This window comes from Stegostoma tigrinum, chromosome 18 (genome assembly GCF_030684315.1).
Source record: "Stegostoma tigrinum isolate sSteTig4 chromosome 18, sSteTig4.hap1, whole genome shotgun sequence".
Classification (NCBI taxonomy): Eukaryota; Metazoa; Chordata; class Chondrichthyes; order Orectolobiformes; family Stegostomatidae; genus Stegostoma; species Stegostoma tigrinum.
In genome coordinates this window covers 26,308,352-26,327,662 of record NC_081371.1, presented here as the reverse complement: position 1 = coordinate 26,327,662, position 19,311 = coordinate 26,308,352, and the positions used below count along the sequence as shown (strand labels likewise).

General features: G+C 42.3%; 2 protein-coding genes across 2 annotated transcripts in view; one reads left to right on the top strand and one right to left on the bottom strand.

Annotated features, from left to right (window-relative positions):
• Positions 1 to 624: 624 nt before the first annotated feature.
• On the bottom strand, positions 625 to 2,531 carry LOC125460942 (exportin-1-like). The gene is given in 2 exon segments (XM_048549170.2): positions 625 to 958; positions 960 to 2,531. Coding segments are annotated over 2 exon segments (1,860 nt in total). The 3' UTR covers positions 625 to 670.
• A 1,405-nt stretch (positions 2,532 to 3,936) lies between these two features.
• Positions 3,937 to 19,311, top strand: part of LOC125460941 (protein mono-ADP-ribosyltransferase PARP12-like) — a 68,645-nt gene continuing 53,270 nt past the window's right edge. The window contains exon 1 of the mRNA XM_059652414.1: positions 3,937 to 4,774. Within this exon, the coding sequence (XP_059508397.1) occupies positions 4,440 to 4,774 (335 nt within the window). The 5' untranslated portion in view covers positions 3,937 to 4,439. The remainder of the gene's footprint in view (positions 4,775 to 19,311) is intronic.

Below are 19,311 nucleotides of genomic sequence, written 5' to 3'. Positions count from 1 at the left end.
TGTTGTGCCGTGGATTAATCCTAATCCAAAAATAAAATAACCTAACCTACATTCCCCTCAATTCACTGCTGTCCATGTGCATGTCCAGCAGTCACTTAAATGTCACTAATGACTCTGCTTCCACGGCTACCACTGGCAAAGTATTCCATACGCTCACAAATCTCTGGGTGAAGAACCTCCCTCTGACGTCTCCTCTATACCTTCCTCCTAACACCTTAAAACTATGACCCCTCGTGGCAGTCAATCCTGCCCTGGGGAAAAGTCTCTGGCTATCGACTCTATCCATGCCTCTCATTACCTTGTACACCTCGATCAGGTCACCTCTCTTCCTCCTTCTCTCCAGAGAGAAAAGTCCAAGCTCAGTCAACCTCAGGCAAGCCCTCCAGTCCAGGCAGCATCCTGGTAAACCTCCTTTGCACCCTCTCCAAAGCCTCCACATCTTTCCTATAATAGGGCGACCAGAGCTGGACACAATATTCCAAGTGTGGTCTCACCAGGGTTTTGTAGAGCTGCAGCATAATGTTGCAGCTCTTAAACTCGATCCCCCCTGTTAATGAAAGCCAAAACACCATATGCTTTCTTAACAACCTTATCCACTTGGGTGGCAACTTTGAGGGAGAGCTCCAATCATGTAACCAACAGCTTCATAGAACGTGTGCACTTGATGAGGCTACAGGTCACAAATGATGGTGTTGATATTAGTCAAGAGCTCATCAATGAAAGGCATTACCTCTCCTACTTGCACTTGTACAAAGTGGCGTCTGCACTTTTGGGCTATCTTAATAAATGCGTCACAAGCCATGTCCTGGACACCATCATGAGTCTCATGCATAAACTCAAACAGTTTGTTGACCACAGTCTTTAGGAACTTACAGTGAGCTCGCAGGAATCTGGGATACTGTCCCACCACGTACATTATATTAGAGGCAATAATAGCCTTGTTATCCTTCCCACGTTTTTTGTTCACAAAGGCCCAGCAAATCCTTGATGACGGTGACGAGAAAGCGTTTCTCATCCTCTTCATGCATTGCACCACTGATGGAGCCGATAGCCCAACAAAGTGTATTGAGGTTCTTCCACGACCATTCTGTACCATTCACTTGATTATGTAGCTTCTCGATCATAATGCATTCTGTGTCAGCATAGTCTAAATGCGTGAGATAGACAAGTGTCTCTCTCATTGTTTTGTACAGATTGATGGAGTCCGTGTCCTTCATGAATTCCCAAACAACTTCTCCCTGCTCATTCTCCACAACAAGCACCTCTTCTGGTTTTGCCATTCGGCTGATCGTGATAAGCCTCACCTTTGACAGCAATGGTAAGTAGATCTGTCTCCGAGGTGGGACATCACTGTGAGGATTGCCCAGAGCAGGAGAGGCACTAATAGAAAATGGATTTTCACGATAAAGCTCTCCTGCCAAACGATTCCAATATTCCAAATAGATCTTAAAAATTTCTATCTCTTCCACTTCTGACACAAGAATCATGTAGTGTAGACCATCCAAGAGTGCCTCTCTGAGCTCACTTGACCTTTCTACTAAGATACCATGCTCTTTCAAGAAAGTACACAAGTACAGACTCAGGTTCTGGATGAAGTTCTGTTCATCATCCTTCCCGTTTGCATAAGCAAGGCAAATGTTAGTATTCACAGGTAGCATCTGTTTGAGCTGAATGATTGTTAATGTAAACAACGAGATGAACTGTTCATACTGACTGACACCAATGCCAGCAATCTCTGTCAAACACTTCAACGTCACATTTCGAAACATGGGTACATTCAGAAACTTGTATACCAAGCTGGAGATGAGCTTTGTTTCAAAGATGTAACCTAAAGGGATCCAGTTCAGAAACCGCAGCAATGTCTCCAGGGCCGCATGGACTAAAGGGGCATTCTGGGAGTTCTCCATTACAAACTGATAGAGTTGAAATATCTGCGAAAATTCATTGCACATACTGTCTTTTAAACACTTAGCTTTCACCTGCATCATTTGTCCACTAGAGAAATCAAAAGCTTCTTCGCTGAGGAGTTTTAAAATAACCATGTTGTTCTGACATAGAGATTCACCGGTTTTGCTGGCTCCGACTATATCACTAATGAATGTGGGCCAGTTTTTGGGATATTCATGTTTAAGGATCTGGACAAGAATCATATTCAGTTTTCCAAGATAAACTTTATCTTTCTCCAAAGTCTCTGAAGATGTTTTAATAATCAAGCCAACAACATACTTTTTTATTCCTTCACATTGATTTCTTGGAAGTATTTTCCATTGAGTTTTGATCACATTTTCCAGTATCTGTAAGGCATAATACTTTGTGTTCATATTCTGAGAAAATGCTAGAATGGTATCCACCCTGGTCCAAGCAGCTGGATGTTCTTTTAAATGGGTTAATATCTCTTGCGCCATTCGTTGCTGTGGGCCCTCACCATGATACAAGCAATTTACAACATTGCCCAGTAGATTAATGTCTAGCTTCTGATTGAAGTCCAGAAACTGGCGCACAGGATGGTCGGTGGTCGTAATTGTTGGCATGGGGTCCTAATTATTATTAATCCCTCCTCGAGATTCTCCTGAGCTGAACTGAAATTTATCCTAGACGATGAAGATAAATTTTTTAAAAAGCTGCCCTCAAGTGTAGAAAGGCACTTTGGTCTTCACTAAGAAGTGCTCCCTTAGCAACAGTTGTCCCAATAATGATAGAATAAAGACTATCTACATAGATAGTCTATATATCTCTATATATCTCTCGCGTCCCGCGTGGTTTTTTTCCCTCTCCTTTCACTCCCCTCCTCTCTTACAAAGCTGTAGTTGAAAATAAATTAATCTTCATGTGCACAAACTTAACAGAGGATGGTTGGTTTCTCTTGCTAAATCTCCCACTGAATTTGAAAGCTTTGAAAAATGCAGCGGAATGATTTATAATTTTTCCCCAATATAAGAAGGTAAGCTATCAGCCAGAGTGAATCGGGGGGCCTTTACGCTGCCGCTCGTCTTTCCCCTCACACAAAAAAATCTAACAACCGTTTGCAACTCCTGTCTTTTGTCTCCCTCCCTTCTTAAACAGGGGTGTTACATTAACCATTTTCCAGTCCTCGACTCCAATGATTCCTGAAAGTTCACCCCCAATTCCTCTACAATCTCCTCAGCTGTCTCCTTGCAAACTCTGGCGTGTAGCCCATCTGATCCAGGAGACTTAGCCATATTCAGACATTTCAGCTTCCCCAGCATCTTCTCCTTAGCCAAGGCAATATTCAAATCCAGTGCGTGGATACTGTAAGATACAGAAGGAAAACAACAGAGAGGAATGTTTTTGCTGCATTCCACAAGCTAGTTCAGTAACCTGATTTTTTTTCTGAAGAAGGGTCTCGGCCCGAAACATTAGTTTTCCTGCTCCTCTGATGCTGCTTGGCCTGCTGTGTTCATCCAGCTCTACACATGATTATCTCAGTAACCTGATCAGAAGGTTTTCTTTGTTCACCATTGGTCAAGAATTTGTTTATTCTTATCCCACAGGAAGGAGCACTTTGGAATGGGGTAAAAGAACCTTGCATTCAACTAGCATGAACATTAGCAAGTGATATACCGGACACGCCTAGCAACAAAACTTCGAAATGCTAAAAAAACTTAAAAGAACTTAAATATGCATTTCTCTTGCTATTAAATTTTTTTCTTCTCCTTTGTAATTCAACAGTGAAACATTTCTGAAGTCCTACATTTAGGACTAGTATTCGCAGGCTGAAAAGAACCTCTGTTTTCAATTAGAAAAATACTTGCATTTACATAGCACCTTTCACAATCTTGGCCAATGGTGTACTTTTGTAATGTTAGCCACATTTCTAACATAAGCGATGCCACAGTCTACATGCGCACAACAAGCCTCCAATAGCCATGATAATCTACTTACATTCTCTGAGGAATAAGCTTTCACCTGCTCTTGCATGAACTTCATTGGAACTGCTCATTGGATCGAGGTCATGTGTTAGAGTATTTATTATGCGTGTTCTAGCAGAAAATGTTTTCAGTATACTTTGACTACAAGGGGTACTCATTTCTGAAGAAGGGTCCAGACCCGAAACGTCAGCCTTCCTGCTCCTCTGATGCTACTTGGCCTGCTGTGTTCATCCAGCTCTACATCTTGTTATCCCTTACCGTGGAGTATGTTAGTTTAGACAAGATATGGAAAATCTTATGGTACTAATAGAAACACACCACGACATAAGTCAATGTTTTTAAGAGATGAAAGAAGCTTCAAAATGACTTAAATCAAACTTTATCTTTTATAGAGATTGCAACACTAGTTCCACTTAATGAATCATACTGTATTGTTCCGCAGAAAGACTCACGTCGCTGAAGTTTCACTTTCATTTCCCAGCTTTTCAGCTTGCGCATTAAAAAGGATTTTGTCACAGAAAGTTCGTTGCAAGAAAGTTAGGGGAGGAAATGTCACTGTCAAAACCCCATCAGAAGATCGTCAAAATCCTGTGCTCTAATAATGGATCTTTACTTTATCAGCAGCTCCGCACAACAATCTCCAAAAGCGACGCAGTATCTGACATGTATCTAACTATGACATTGAGAGGCTGCCAGCTTTTTACCATCGTCCCAGGAACTGGGGGAGAAATATCAGAGTCCGAGCTGACATTGGATAGTCGAATCATAGCCACTACCGCGATCCGGCTCTGTAAGGACTACTCCAGCAAGAAATGTGAAGATTGTGACCAACTTCACCTGTGCAGATATTTTATTCTGGGCCACTGCAAATACTCAGAACAAAGGTAATCGGCAGGCCACTATACTAAAAACTAAGATAATGAAAAGCTCGTATCAAAAGGAAAATTTTAAACAAATATTTATAGAAGAATATCTTACAGTAGCCTGCTTCATACTGTATTAACATTGTAAAAAATCTGTTGTTTGTTCTACATTCTGTGATTGTGAAATACATTCTAAGTAGCATAGTACACAGTCAGTGTAATAAAAGTCCATTGGGATGGTGGGGAAGAGCATTTTTTACTGTAGCCCCTTCCATGGTAGACAAACAGGAGGCTGGAAGAACATAGCAAGCCTGGCAGCTTCTGGAGGAAAGGTACAGTCAGTGATTTGGGTATTACCCCTCTTCAGGACTGGATTTGGGTGTAGGAGGAGCTGCACATAAAGAGAGAGGGGGGTGGGTAGCAGAATGGTGGTGATAGGTGAACACTGGTAGCAAGTGTGACCTGGTTGGTCAATGGGAGGGATGAATCCAGTTGGTGGCTGGAAGGGAGGGTCAGAAGGTGGATTGGAAGGGAGGAGGTGGGTCTGGAAGGGGAGCCGGGGAATGGGTGAGGTTATTTGAAACAGGAGAACTCAATGTTGAGTCCTCTGGGCTGTAGGGTGTCCAGGCGGACGATGAGGTGTTCTTCACATATGCATTCCGATTCGCTAAAACCCTGGAGGAGACCAAGGGCAGACATGTCGGAGGGTGAGTGGGACAGGGAGTTGAAATGGGTGGTGACCGGGAGGTTAGTTTGGCCATGAAGGCCGAGGCGAAGATGCTTGGCAAAGCGGTCTGCAAGTCTACGCTTGGTCTCACTGATGTAAAGAAGCTGCAGCTCCTTCCATATTTGCAGAAACTTCCTCATAGATCATTTTAAATGCTGCTTCACTCTCCACTGGGAACATGGGGGTCAATTAAGTGGGAGTGAGAATGTCTAGGGAATAGGGTTGTAACACTGATTGGAAGCATCCTTCCATGTTTTTGCTTGCCTCATTCTGATTATACAATTTGCATTAATTTTCAAAGCAGTTCATTATCTTTGTTTATGTGCTTGGTATGACAGCAGCTGTAAAGAAATCTTAAAACGTAGGAAAGCACTAGTAAGCAGGCAAAAAGGCAAAAATCGCAACTGACTGATATTGCAGCAAAAGCTAAAATCAGTATTGGTCATAAGGTAACAAGGTGTAGAGCTAGATGAACACAACAGGCTAAGCAGCAGAGGAGCAGAAAGATTTTTCTGAAGAAGGGTCTCGAGCCGAAACGTCAGCTTTCCTGCTGTGTACATCCAGCTCCACACCTTGCTATCTCAGATTCTCCAGCATTGGCAGTTCCTGCTATCTCAGTATTGGTCATATTCAGATTATACTGTTTAACAGTATCAAAATAATTTACTGAGAGTGTAATTATAACTGATGATTGTGTTTACATTGTGAACATTTCTGCTATTAATTCTAAAACAGACTGAAGGTAAGTCTGAGTGGTACTGTGGACAATTCATAAGATGTTTTCCACTTTAGATCACTAAAAGAAAGGGGTGAGGTTTTACTGAAATAATAGTCATAATTTTCAGAAGGTCTCCAGGTGTAACAATTGTGCCATTTGAATTGTAAAAGAGCATTTTTAAGCATTTAATTCATGGTAAATGGACATTGGTAGCAAAACTATAATTTAACATAGAACAGTACAGCACAGTACACGCCCTATGGCCCATGATGTTGTGCCAAACTTATACCCTAATCCTAAGAACTACCTAACCTCCACCTCTACCTCATACTATCATCCATATGCCTATCTAATAGCTGCTTAAATGCCACTAATGAGGCTGAATCCACTACCCTCTCCGGCAATGCATTCCACGCCCCAACCACTTTCTGAGAAAAGAACCTACCTCTGACGTCTCCCCGATATCTACCTCCACTCACTTTAAAACTATAATAGCTACCTCCACCCGAGGAAAAAGTCTCTGGCTGTCCACTCTATCTATACCTCTGATCATTTTGTACACCTCTATCAAGTCACTTCTCATCCTTCGTTGTTCTAAAGAGAAAAGACCTAGCTCGCTCAACCATTCCTCGTAAGACCTTCCCTCCATTCCAGACAACATCCGAGTAAATCTCCTCTGCAGCTTTTCCAACGCTTCCACATCTTCCCTGTAATGAGGCGACCAGAACTGGACACAATACTCCTGATGTGGCTGAACCAGAGTTTTGTATAGCTGGAGCATAACTTCACGGCTCTTGAACTCAATCCCTCTATTAATGAAAGCTAACACACTGTACGTTTCTTAACATCTCTATCCACCTGGATAGCAGCTTTCAGGGAAGTGTGGACATGAACCCAAGATCCCTCTGCTCCTCCACACTACCAATAATCTTTCCATTAACCCTGTGTTCTGCTTTCAAGTTTGTCCTTCCAAAATGAATCACCTCACACTTTTCAGGGTTAAACACCATATGCCACTTCTCAGCCCAACTCTGCATCCTATCAATGTCCCTTTGTAATCTAAAACAGCTCTCCACACTGCCCACAATGCGACCCACCTTCATATCATCCATGAACTCATTCATCCACCCTACTATTCCTTTATCCAAATCATTTACAAAAATCACAAATAGAAGAGGACCCAGAACAGATCCTTGTGGTACACCACTCGTAACTGAGCACCATGTTTAATATTTTCCTCCACTACCACCCTTTGTCTTCTAAGGGTCAGCCAATTCTGAATCTAATCTACCACATTTCCCCCTATCCCATGTCTCCTTATTTTCTGCATGAGCCAGCCAGGAGGAACCTGATCAAAAGCCTTACTAAAATCCATGCCTACTACATCCACTGCTCTACCTTCATCCATGTGTTTGGTCACCTCTTCAAAGGATTCAACAAGGTTTGTGAGGCATGATCTACCCCTCACAAGTCCACAATCCTGACTATCTCAAATCAAACTGTGACTTTCCAAGTGATCATAAATCCTATCTCTCAGACCCCTTTCCAATAATTTGCCCACAACTGGCATAAGACTAACTGGTCTGTAATTTCCAGGGTTATCCCTGTTCCTTTCTTTGAACAGGGGAATGACGTTTACCTCTCTCCAATCTTCCGGCACTATATCCTTGAACACTGGGGACAAAAGATCAACACCAAAGACCCTGTGATCTCTTCTCTCACTTCCCATAGAATCCTTGGATAAATCCCATAAGGCCCGGGGGGACTTATCTATCTTCAAGTTCCTCAAAATTCCTAGTATGTTTGCCTTACCAACATCAACCTCCTCTAGCCTACCAGCCTGTTTCACACTGTCCTCCTCTACAACTAGGTCCCTCCCAGTTGTGAATACCCAAGAAATGTATTCATTAAGGACCTATCCTATCTCCTTTAGGCTCCATGCACAAATTCTCTTTACAATCCTTGATTGGCCCTACCCTTTCTCTGGCTATTCTCTTCTTCCTCACGTACATGTAAAAAGCTTTTTAAGTTTGTAATTTCTTGTCCATTGATAATGTTCATCCATTATTAAAGAAAGAGAGAAACCAAGAAACTGCAGACTTGTCGGTTGTGTGAAATATACTAGAACTTATTATCAAGGATATAGTGGCAGTGTAGTTGATCTATGAGAGTTAGAATGGATTTATGAAGGATGGAACATACTTGACTAATAGAACATAGAACATAGAACTTTTTTTAATGAAGTCACAAATTTGTGGCATCTGAATGTTTAGATGTTAGGAAATGGTTTACATAAGTATTCTAAAAGAAAATTGGTTTCAAAGCTTTGAGTTTCATATGAATTAAGTTTACAGTGGTCACCGTGGTAACTAATGGCCACATATACACAATGACAGTCAATGGTAATAATAATTATACGTATACTTGAGAGACAATAAAGGCAATTATCAGAACACCTACTGTTCTAATGTTAGAGGGAAACAACCCTCAAATGGCCCAATTCACTTGTCTGGAGGCATCAGGATTCTGTTATGAGTGATAATGGGAACTGCAGATGCTGGAGAATCCAAGATAATAAAATGTGAGGCTGGATGAACACAGCAGGCCCAGCAGCATCTCAGGAGCACAAAAGCTGACGTTTCGGGCCTAGACCCTTCATCAGAGAGGGCCTAGGCCTGAAACATCAGCTTTTGTGTTCTTGAGATGCTGCTGGGCCTGCTGTGTTCATCCAGCCTCATATTTTATTATCTAGGATTCTGTTATGATCTCAGTTGATGTTACTCTTGGACAAGCCAGAACTCAGAATGAAACATTTCGATTTTTCCAATTGAATTCGGTGATCATTCTCTGAAATATCGGCAGATGAGGATATGGATTTTCTTTAACAAAGAAACAGAAGTTCATTATATGTAAGAATAATAAAACAGACCAAGCTTTCTTAATGTAGGACATAGTTTAAAGGATCTTAAAACACACAGCAAAACAATCTCAGCAATTGTCCAAAACCATCACTTTACAACATTTCAAGCCCAGAGAAATTGGTTTTCTATATCAAATCTTTAGGTTTGACTTAACTGTATTTCTCCAATTCTGACATGTCAACTGTGAAGTCTTTTCAAATGAATACTTGCAACACTGAAAGTTTAGACTTTCTCAGTTGTAATGCCCAAATGTCAGGTCAGGTATGCCAATTTGTAATGGTTGAATTTGGAATGCTCCAAATGGTTAAACATACAAGTGATAAAGGATGAACTGCCTTCCCTTCTGTATTCACTCACCTCTTGGTTGATTTAAAAGTAGACCCCTTCTCTTGTGGATACCTTTCTCCCAGACCCAAATGAACTTGAAAGACAGAGTCCCGTTTCCTGTGCTGCTGAGACCCACATGGACACACCAGTATAGTTGAAACTGGCTTTTTAACCCATGCCTTCCTGTATTCCGGAATAGCACAAAATCTGTTTGCAGTTTGGGATATAACCCACAGGCTGTTGCAACCTTTGTTATCTTTGTAGACACAACAGATCATAATATAATCCATTCTGATTTATTTCTTCCCCTTTGAAGGGTTGTCATTTAATGTTTCCTTTACTTCTTTATGTGTGAAATTCTCTCTCTCTCTCTCTTTCTGTCCAAATGTATATCTGCAGCCATTGTTGGCTGTATCAGCCCGTGTTAAGATACACATTTTGGAGGTAAAATTAAAAATGTCCATAATGCTTCAGGATTCTGACCAATGGTCATGACACAGTCTTTTAATAATCTGCAAATTTCTATCTAAATACATCTGGTTTAGAAGTTTCCCAAACTAAACTTCTGCATCAAGGTAACTGTGTTTGCATTGAGTAGTTCTCCATACCTTTCTAAGAGAATCTGTATTTGCTTCTGATTCTAGTCTGTTGTCTTCCAAAACTCCCAAAAGCTTTAATCTCTGGGTTTTTTTAAGATAAAATCAATCTTTGCTTATTCTAAATCCAAAGCAGGCTGATGACTTTCAATGTTTTCATTCCCTGCTGTGATCCCCAGAGAATCAACAATCTTCCATTAACACACTGGGGATTTTGCCATCACCTGCTCACTGACATATGCTGGATTATGTCATTGCTGAGGAAAGAACTCATTAATTTATTTCTTTTCAAACCTTTTGCAAAAACAATCAACACCTATGTGCCACGAACTTGAAATCTCTAAAAAAACGCTCCAGAAATGAAAATATATAGCACGTATGTATCATCACAACTCGCTTCGAATAGAAGACGTCTTTCTTTACACTACCATCTCCAAAACCTCCAGTAAATTGGTGAAACGTTTTTGAGCCTGCCCTCTGCAATGTTTTTCCATGTGTATTTTCTAGGTCAACATCACAATGAGGACAACGCCTGTCTGCTTCCTGCTGCCTGCATTGGAAGCGGTAGCTGTTGGGTATTGCCACATCCTTGGTCTGTGTGTTTTTGGATGCTGTCAATTTCACAATCAAAATCTCAGTCCACTAAAATTTAATTTTACACAAAATGAAACTGCCAAGTTTCTATGTGGTTTGCCAGAAGGCATTTGATAAGGATCCAGACAACAGATTAATGACAGAAATGACAATCTATGGCATTCAAGGTAATTTTGCAACCTGGGCTAATGTTTTGGAGGTGGAATTACAAACATACAAATTAGGAGCAGGAGTAGGCCATTTGACCCCATGAGTATGCTCTGCCATTCAATAAGATCATGGTTACATCTGATTACTGGACATTCCTGCAACCCACCTTTTCTCCCCTTGCTACTCACGAATCTACATGTCTCTGCGCTAAAAATATTCAAAGGTTCTGCTTCCGCTGCTTATAATGAAGTAAGTTCCAAAGACTCACTGTCCTCTGGGAAAAGAAAAATCTTCTCATAGGGTGACCTCTTATTTTTAAACGATGACTCCTAATTCTAGATTCGCCCACAAGAAGAATCATCCTTTGCACATGCTGTTTATCAATACCATTTTAGGATCTTATAAGCTTCATTCAAATCACCCCTCTTTCTTTAAATCTTCAGAGAAAATGATCCCAGCCTGCCCAATGCTTCCTCATAAGGAAACCCACTAATTTCAGGTTTCAATCTGTGAAATGTCCTCCAATACATTTACTTCCTTCCTTAAATAAGGAGTCCAAAACTGCACATAGTATTCGAGGTGCAGTCTCACCAATACCCTGTTTACCTAAAGCAATACATCTTTACTATCATATTTAATTCTTCTGTAGAAAGGATAACATTTTGTTAGGACACCTACATGCTAATGCTTTGTTCCCCAATGGTGCGTTGATGTCAAGGGCAGTCACTCTACCCTCAACTTCAGTTTTCAGAAGATGCTTGAGGCTGAGTGGTCACGCAGAGCCCAAACTCAACAGCAATTATTTAACAGAGTATTTGTGAGTATCAATTGTATTATGATCCCTGCTGTTAATACTGGAAAAGTCAGGGTCAAAGCCAATCCTGATTTGATATACCAAATGTTTTAATTCTGCTTTTTGTACCATGCCATTCAGTCACCAAACCATATTCACAAGAGGCTACTAATGTGTTTTTAACAAAAGGACATAAAAAAATTAACACTAAAGGGAAAAAAACACAAAAATCATGGCCCAGATTTTCTGATGATCAGACTGTTGTTTCTGCAGCGTGCATGGTGACCATGAGGAATTCCCATTGCAGCCCATTCCAAAGGAACTGTCCAGGAAATTGGAAGATTCCACTGGATAATTCCGTTATGTCAGGAACTGCTGCAGTTAAGTAAATAGTTACTCAGGAAAAGTTAGACTATTAAATACCAATCTAAATCCTGAGTAGTTATTCAACTGACCCCTAAACTTATACACAGTCCCGACGTGACCCCTCAGAGCCCTTAACACTTCCAGACCCTGACATAACAACCCTCCACCCCCAGGACATTATCTCCTACTCTCCCCCTTGGGAGGGGAAAGCCCCCACCACAGGAACCAACACCCTCCATTCTACCTCGGGACACCCTGCTTGTTCCTGCTACCTGATCTCAGAATACAGTAACTAAGTGCTTTGATAAAGGGGATGTTGTTTGCCTTCCCCTCCACTGTTCTGTGGTACAGGGAAATTGTCAGAATGGAAGTACAGCTTCATATTTCGTAGGAAGCTGATCAGCATATGGGACTTTTCTACCATCTTCAAAAGGATTGGTGTACAATCTGTCAATGATTGCCACTCCTTGGAATATTTGGCCCAATGTTCTATTATACAAGAACTAATAGAAACGTCCTTATTAAAATACTTTTGCCCTAAATAATATTATATTGCCTCAAAGCTTAGCAAAAGGTCACTTTATTTTATTTATTTCTTTTATTCATTCTTGTTTATTGGTTAGTACAGGTGAGAGTCTGAAACTTGGATACAGGCACAAGATGGCTTCTCGATGCAAGTGAGCACAACAAAATGGCTTCTAGGCTGCGAACTGTTAATTCTGCTAGAGCTGCATAAATAACTAACCCTCAGACCTCTGCAAAGAAAGATTAGCAGACAATGCGCCTTTTAGAATACAGCAGTAACTTGATAAGATAGAGAAGTATTTACCACTTTAACTGACCTTCAAGTGCAGGTGCAGCAACACTCTGTAGCGAGATAAAAGTGACCTAAACGCTGTGACATAAGTTGTTTACCAGTTAACATCATTGGACCTAATAACTGCCAATGAAGCAATATTACATATTGATTGTTAATTGTTTGAATGTACTGTGCAATCACGCCTTGTACCCTGCTTTAAGAAAGTATAAAAGCGTCTTTGTATTAAGGTGTGTGTGCAGCTCCTCCGAAGAATACAGAAGTGCTCAACTTCTGTGTTTCCAGATGCTCTGTACCCGGCCGTATAAGAAATAAAGAGTAAAGCCTTAAACAGCCAGACCGATTGTGAGTGCTCATTGATCGATTGCGGAACCGAGAGACCCCGCCAGGGGTCAAGATTTTCATTTGGTGCCGTGACTCATATTCGGTACGGATGGATTCTGGGCAGCGGTGTAGGAGCCTTGAGTCCTCCACTATTGAGTGTAGAGGAATCGGCTGGCTGGACACGAGTATTTTCTCTGTTTGGTTTTCTTCTCATTCAAGTTGCGGTGAACTCGACCCTTCGCTGCAGATAGTTTAAGTCCTGCCTGAAAAAGCATCAGTCTTGGAAAGATTAGAAGGGAGTCAGGAACACCACTTAAAGGTCGGGGACCTACGGGTTGGGGTTCCGGAATAGAGTCAGGGACTCTAACATTGAAAAGATAGGAGGGAGCCAGGGACTCCATTTAAAGGTCGGGGACCTATGGATCGGGGATCCGGAATAGAGCCGGGGACTCTAACATTATGAATTGAGAGACGAAATAGACAGGTCAGGGACCTGAGTGTTGAAGAATTTAAATGAGTCGGGGACTCAAATTTGGTCAAATTGGCATTGTCTAAAGTGATTTCCAAATTAGCCTGTGACAGACGAAACAAGGAAGTATCGCGATATATTATAACGAGACTGTCAGGGTTTAGGATGTTGTGAAGGTTTTGTGGAAGTCATTAGTTTATTGCCCGTTGACAGATTGTTGATTAGTAAAACTTTTAGGTCGAGATTATAAAGGAAGGTTGATTAAGATGGGTAATAATATAGATAAGACGGAAGACCAGTCTTCTTCACTGGTGAAACTATGTGAAGAGTATCCGGATAAATCTGAAAGCCTGCGTGAACTTTGTGGCGCCTTAATTAAGAAATTAGGTGATGAACAGTGGCCACAATTGACTTGGCGATGAAACATGGGCTCAAAAACGAAAGAATTGATTAGACTTTCGTGACAATTTTGTGATGAAAGTCACACACAATCGGTCTTAAATTCATGGCAGAAGTCTGCCACCAAATTGGGAACTGAACTGACTGATAATGGTACCATAAAATTAATTGAGGTCCTCAAAAACGAATGTGCTTGAGTCAAACGTCAACAGAAACAAAAAGAAAAGTCACCGGTGACTGACAAACGAAAGGAGCTGAGTAGTTCGATGATTGGCTTTAGTTTGGGTGCGGGAGACAACGAAAGTTTGGATTTGGCATCGCCAGCTTGTTTTGGACCTTTTAACCATGCTCCTGCTTCCAAAACAGGTTTCTGTTATCAATTGCGCTGCCCATGCTACTGGCTGATCCCCTGTGGACATTGGTAACTGTGCTGCTGATGAGGCCACCAAATTGCCTCTCATAGCCATCTTATGATTGTGGCTAAAATGATGAGCCAGACTGAAAGCTCTGACAAGAGTGAGTCGACCTCTGTCAAGCTAATGCCAACCATTGAGGATGTTGTTATCTTACAGTGGGATGCCTCTGACTCTGAGAAGCTGCTCACGCTGGCTGTTATTGTAACCCTGTTACTAAACTCTGGACCACTCCGGCTGGGCAGATTTGTATGTCTAACGCTCTTGCCTCATGGGTTATTGATTATTTGCATAATGCTACTCATTGTGGCGCTCGGTCTGCTTCTGACCTCCTCTTGACCACCTGGTGGCACCCGTGCCTCCAGCAAATGGCACAGAGTGTGTCAGTGCTCAATGCCTCACATGCCAAGAACATAACCTGGGCAAGGGTGTGCCTTGCCCAATGGGACAGACACCCCTTCCTGAAGGGCCCTTTCAGATCCTTCAGCTTGACTTTATTGAGATGCAAAGATGTCAGTATTACAAGTATGTTCTGGTTATTGTTGATGTTTTTTTCTAAATAGGCTGAGGCTTATCCTGCTTTAATGCTACTGCCAAGACAGTTGTAAATATTCTGCTCAAAGAAATTATTCCCCGTTTTGGTATTCCCTTTTGCCTGTTCCCTGACAATGGCCCCACTTTACTGGGGACATCAATAATGAAATATGCTGTCATTTTGGGATCCGCCGCTAGCTTCATTATGCGTATCGCCTTCAGGCTGCGGGGCTCATAGACCTTTGTAACCAGACTTTGAAAACTAAACTTGCCAAATTGACTTCTGAGACCAGTCTCTCCTAGGTTCAGTTATTGCCTCTGGTATTGTTCCACCCGCGTTGCACTCCCGCGGGCAAAACTCACTTATCCCCAGCTGAAATCGTTTACGGTCAGGCTTTCCGCATGCCCTGGAATGATGCCTCTTCCCCTGCTCATTTCCATCACATGACTAAAGACATGTCCTCCTATATTCTTGCTTTGACTAAAATTTTGCGAGGTCTTCACTCCCAGGTTCATGCTGCTTATGAAAAGCTCCCCTCACTCGACACTGTTCTGGCTGTAGAACCCGGCTCCTTCGTTCTCATCAAGAATTGGACACGCCGTGGCCTCCAACCTCAATGGGAGGGGCCCTTCTACGTTCTCCTCACTACCCCTACTGCTGTTAAGGTCGCTGGGCGCTCCGCCTGGGTTCACCTCCATCATTTCAAGGTCATCAGTCGAGCCCCTTCCAAGGGAGGAGATGATGGAGATGGAGACGATGAGGAACTGGGAGAGGAACCAGAATCAGTTGGTAACAAACCAGACCCTTATGATACAACCAAAACTGTATGTTTCGATTAGTACTTCTTCTTTTGTTTTAGATATCCTAATCCTTGTTCCAGGACGACCATTATGATGAAGATCGAACTTACCCTGTTATGTGGACTTGTCATCATTGGTATTAGTGCTCAAGAAGGGACTATTTACCAGTGTTAGCCTGAGCAACCAGAGACCATGTACCATTTATGCCAAAAAGATGTCTTTGTGTGCCAAGGGACAGATTCCTTCGATGCATGGGACGTTACCAAGATTCACTGTCACAATGGCCAATTGCATCAAGAAGATCGGATAGTTCGTTTGCAGGACAAGTTTCAATGGCCTTTACCCTGACAAGGTGTTTTATGCCAGTTTGATTTCAGCTGTGCTGTGGGCGGCCCTGGTAAGCCTTGCCCTTGCTGAAAGAGATCTGAATCTCACACTGCACAAGGGAGAATGGGAAATATCGTCTTTCACTAACAATTTGTTTGTTCAAGCTCACATTAAAATGTTCGACTGGGATGAGGTGGTCTGCTATGACCTCATGTCTGCCAAGGACTCCTTGACCCCTTTCCCCCTTGTGCGACCCAATGACAGAGTGTGAAACCCCTCTGAAGGGGCTCCACCGGGTAACATCTCCTTTGAGTATTACCTTGCCCCCTCCGCCACCTGCCTGACAACCTCTTTCAATAGGTCTAGAATAACCTACCTAAGTTGCTGTAATGGCACTGAATGGGGCTGTGCTAAGGTTGTGGTCACTGAACATACCATGTGCGTCTTAGTCAAATGCATAAATTGCTCCTGCTCCATTACAGGATCCCGTGTCACATGCACCTGCCAGGAGGAGGAGTGCGTCCCTATTGGTAAGGGAGTTACGGCCCTCTGCAGTATTGGCAACGGGACGCATCTCAAACTCGATACTAGCAACGGAAGCAAGTACGCCATTGAGTTCACAGAAAATAACAACTGCCCTCATCCAGTATGCAAAAATAACCCCCAACCTTTCCAGCATTGGCTCCTGCCCGAGCCCAATCTAAAAGGCCTCCTGAACACTGAAATCTCAGGCGTAATCTACACCAGACCTGGCTATTACTTCTTTAGCCGTGGCAAGGCCACAAATTTTCTAAATGAGACAGACACCCCTCGTGCCGTGGCTGTAGGGACACTCTTCCTGACTACTGCCCCCTGTCCCTCTACTTGGGAATGGGACTGGGGTCTCCTTACTAAGTACGCTGTCTCCCCTGAATTTTGCACAGAGTGGCAGGGGGCTAAAGCTTTAGGTAGCAGTAAAGGTGATTCCTTGGGCTACGTATTCCTTAGTGGGCTTTCCCTGGGCGGGGCTGCAGGGATCATCAGCCACCAAAACTGGAATTACCTTATCTGTGGCCTCACCGTCCTGGGTAACGAGACAGTCTTAGCGTCGGAAGGGATTAAGAGCATGCTGTCGGAACGGCGCCTGTTCTCCCAGCAAAACTGCGATGCCCTTGATTACCTACTCGCCAAAGAGGGTGGGGTTTGCACTGCAGTAAAAGGCAAATGTATGATGGGTGTTGTCGACCTCAATGAGAACATTACCAAACGTGTATATAACATCCGTATCTTTGTACGGAGGGCACTGGGTGGGGAGATTGGAGTTTTGGCTCATGGCACCATTGGCTGCTCAATCTAGCGATATATCTTGGTATTATTTTACTTTGTCTTTTTGTAGGTATTGCTATCGTTAAATGTGTTATTGCTAAACTAACGAATTCAATTAGTGATATCGGTTCCCCTCAGAAAATGCTCCTCCTCTGTCCTGATGGTGCCCCCAGTGAAAATGAGGAGGACCAGTCGTCCATCCCTGAGAGATGGAGGAGTATTGGCAGGCTTTGGCATCCATCCACTTGGACTGATTTGATATATGCTGTCCCGCCCTATGGTGTGGTCATGGAATGACCAAAGGGGGGACCTGGGAGTCTGAAACTTGGATACAGGCACAAGATGGCTTCTCGATGCAAGTGAGCACAACAAAATGGCTTCTAGGCTGCGAACTGTTAATTCTGCTAGAGCTGCATAAATAACTAACCCTCAGACCTCTGCAAAGAAAGATTAGCAGACAATGCGCCTTTTAGAATACAGCAGTAACTTGATAAGATAGAGAAGTACTTACTGCTTTAACTGACCTTCAAGTGCAGGTGCAGCGACACTCTGTAGCGAGATAAAAGTGACCTAAACGCTGTGACATAAGTTGTTTACCAGTTAACATCATTGGACCTAATAACTGCCAATGAAGCAATATTACATATTGATTGTTAATTGTTTGAATGTACTGTGCGATCACGCCTTGTACCCTGCTTTAAGAAAGTATAAAAGCGTCTTTGTATTAAGGTGTGTGTGCAGCTCCTCTGAAGAATACAGAAGTGCTCAACTTCTGTGTTTCCAGATGCTCTGTACCCGGCCGTATAAGAAATAAAGAGTAAAGCCTTAAACAGCCAGACCAATTGTGAGTGCTCATTGGTCGATTGCGGAACCGAGAGACCCCGCCGGTGTTGAGATTTTCACTTGTAATTACTTTCTGGAGTTTTCTTATTACTTACTTCTAAAAGTTTTCAGAGTAAACACGTGGGTCTTTCATACCCGCAGCTTCTAGCAGTTTTGTGCTTCTGGAATATCTTTCTAACTTACTCAAGACTTTTCACCAGCCCTGACAGTTTTGGACACTGCTCTACTAATAGTACTTTTTTGTTTCGGCTTGACTGAACTCATGTGCACTGCTTGACCTTCTAAGTGGCTCTGCCTTTCTGTGATACAGGGTCCCTGCTGCTACGCAGCTGAAAATATTTTTTTGTTCCTCTTTTCTAATGCACTAAACTATTAACCTCAAGCTCTGCTCCAAGATTTTAAACCCTCTTTAAAAATATATTTGTCGATGTACTTCCAATCAACTTGACATCACTCACAGAACTAATAAAATGAACTGGAACTATATCTTCAATTCCTAATAGACACAATTTAGAAACACAATTCAGGCAGAAAACTAAGCATTTTCCCAATTTAGAACCTAAGTTTCCAAAAGTAATATGCCTTGAACTTTCATTAGACTTGATCGGTTATTGCTAAGTAAGTCCTACTTGCTGCAGCCATTCCTATTTGCTGATGACTGAGGGTAGGGTGATTGGGCAGTTATTGGCCACACTGGATTTGTCCAGCTTATGAAGACAGGGCATACATGGGCAATTTCCCACTTTTGAGATAGATACCAGTATTGTAGCATTTTTGGAATAGCTTGGCCAAAGTTATGAATAGTTCTAGAGCATACATTTTAGGAACTATAGCCAGGTCAATGTTGAAAGTTTTTGTTGTGTTCAAAGCTATCAGTCACTCTTTGAAATCCACTGGTGTGAATAAAAATGGCTTAAAACCTGGATACCTGATTCTGGGGACCTCAGAAGGAGGTTGAGATAAATCATTCATTTAGCAATTTTGGCTGAAAGTGACTCAGATACTTCTTGTTCTCGTATACTACATTTTGTCTTAACTGAGGGAGGCATAGTTCATCAATTGATTATTTATTTAATTTCTATCACCGTTTGCTCAGAATAAGGCAGGACTATACAGTTTGATTTCATCAGTTCT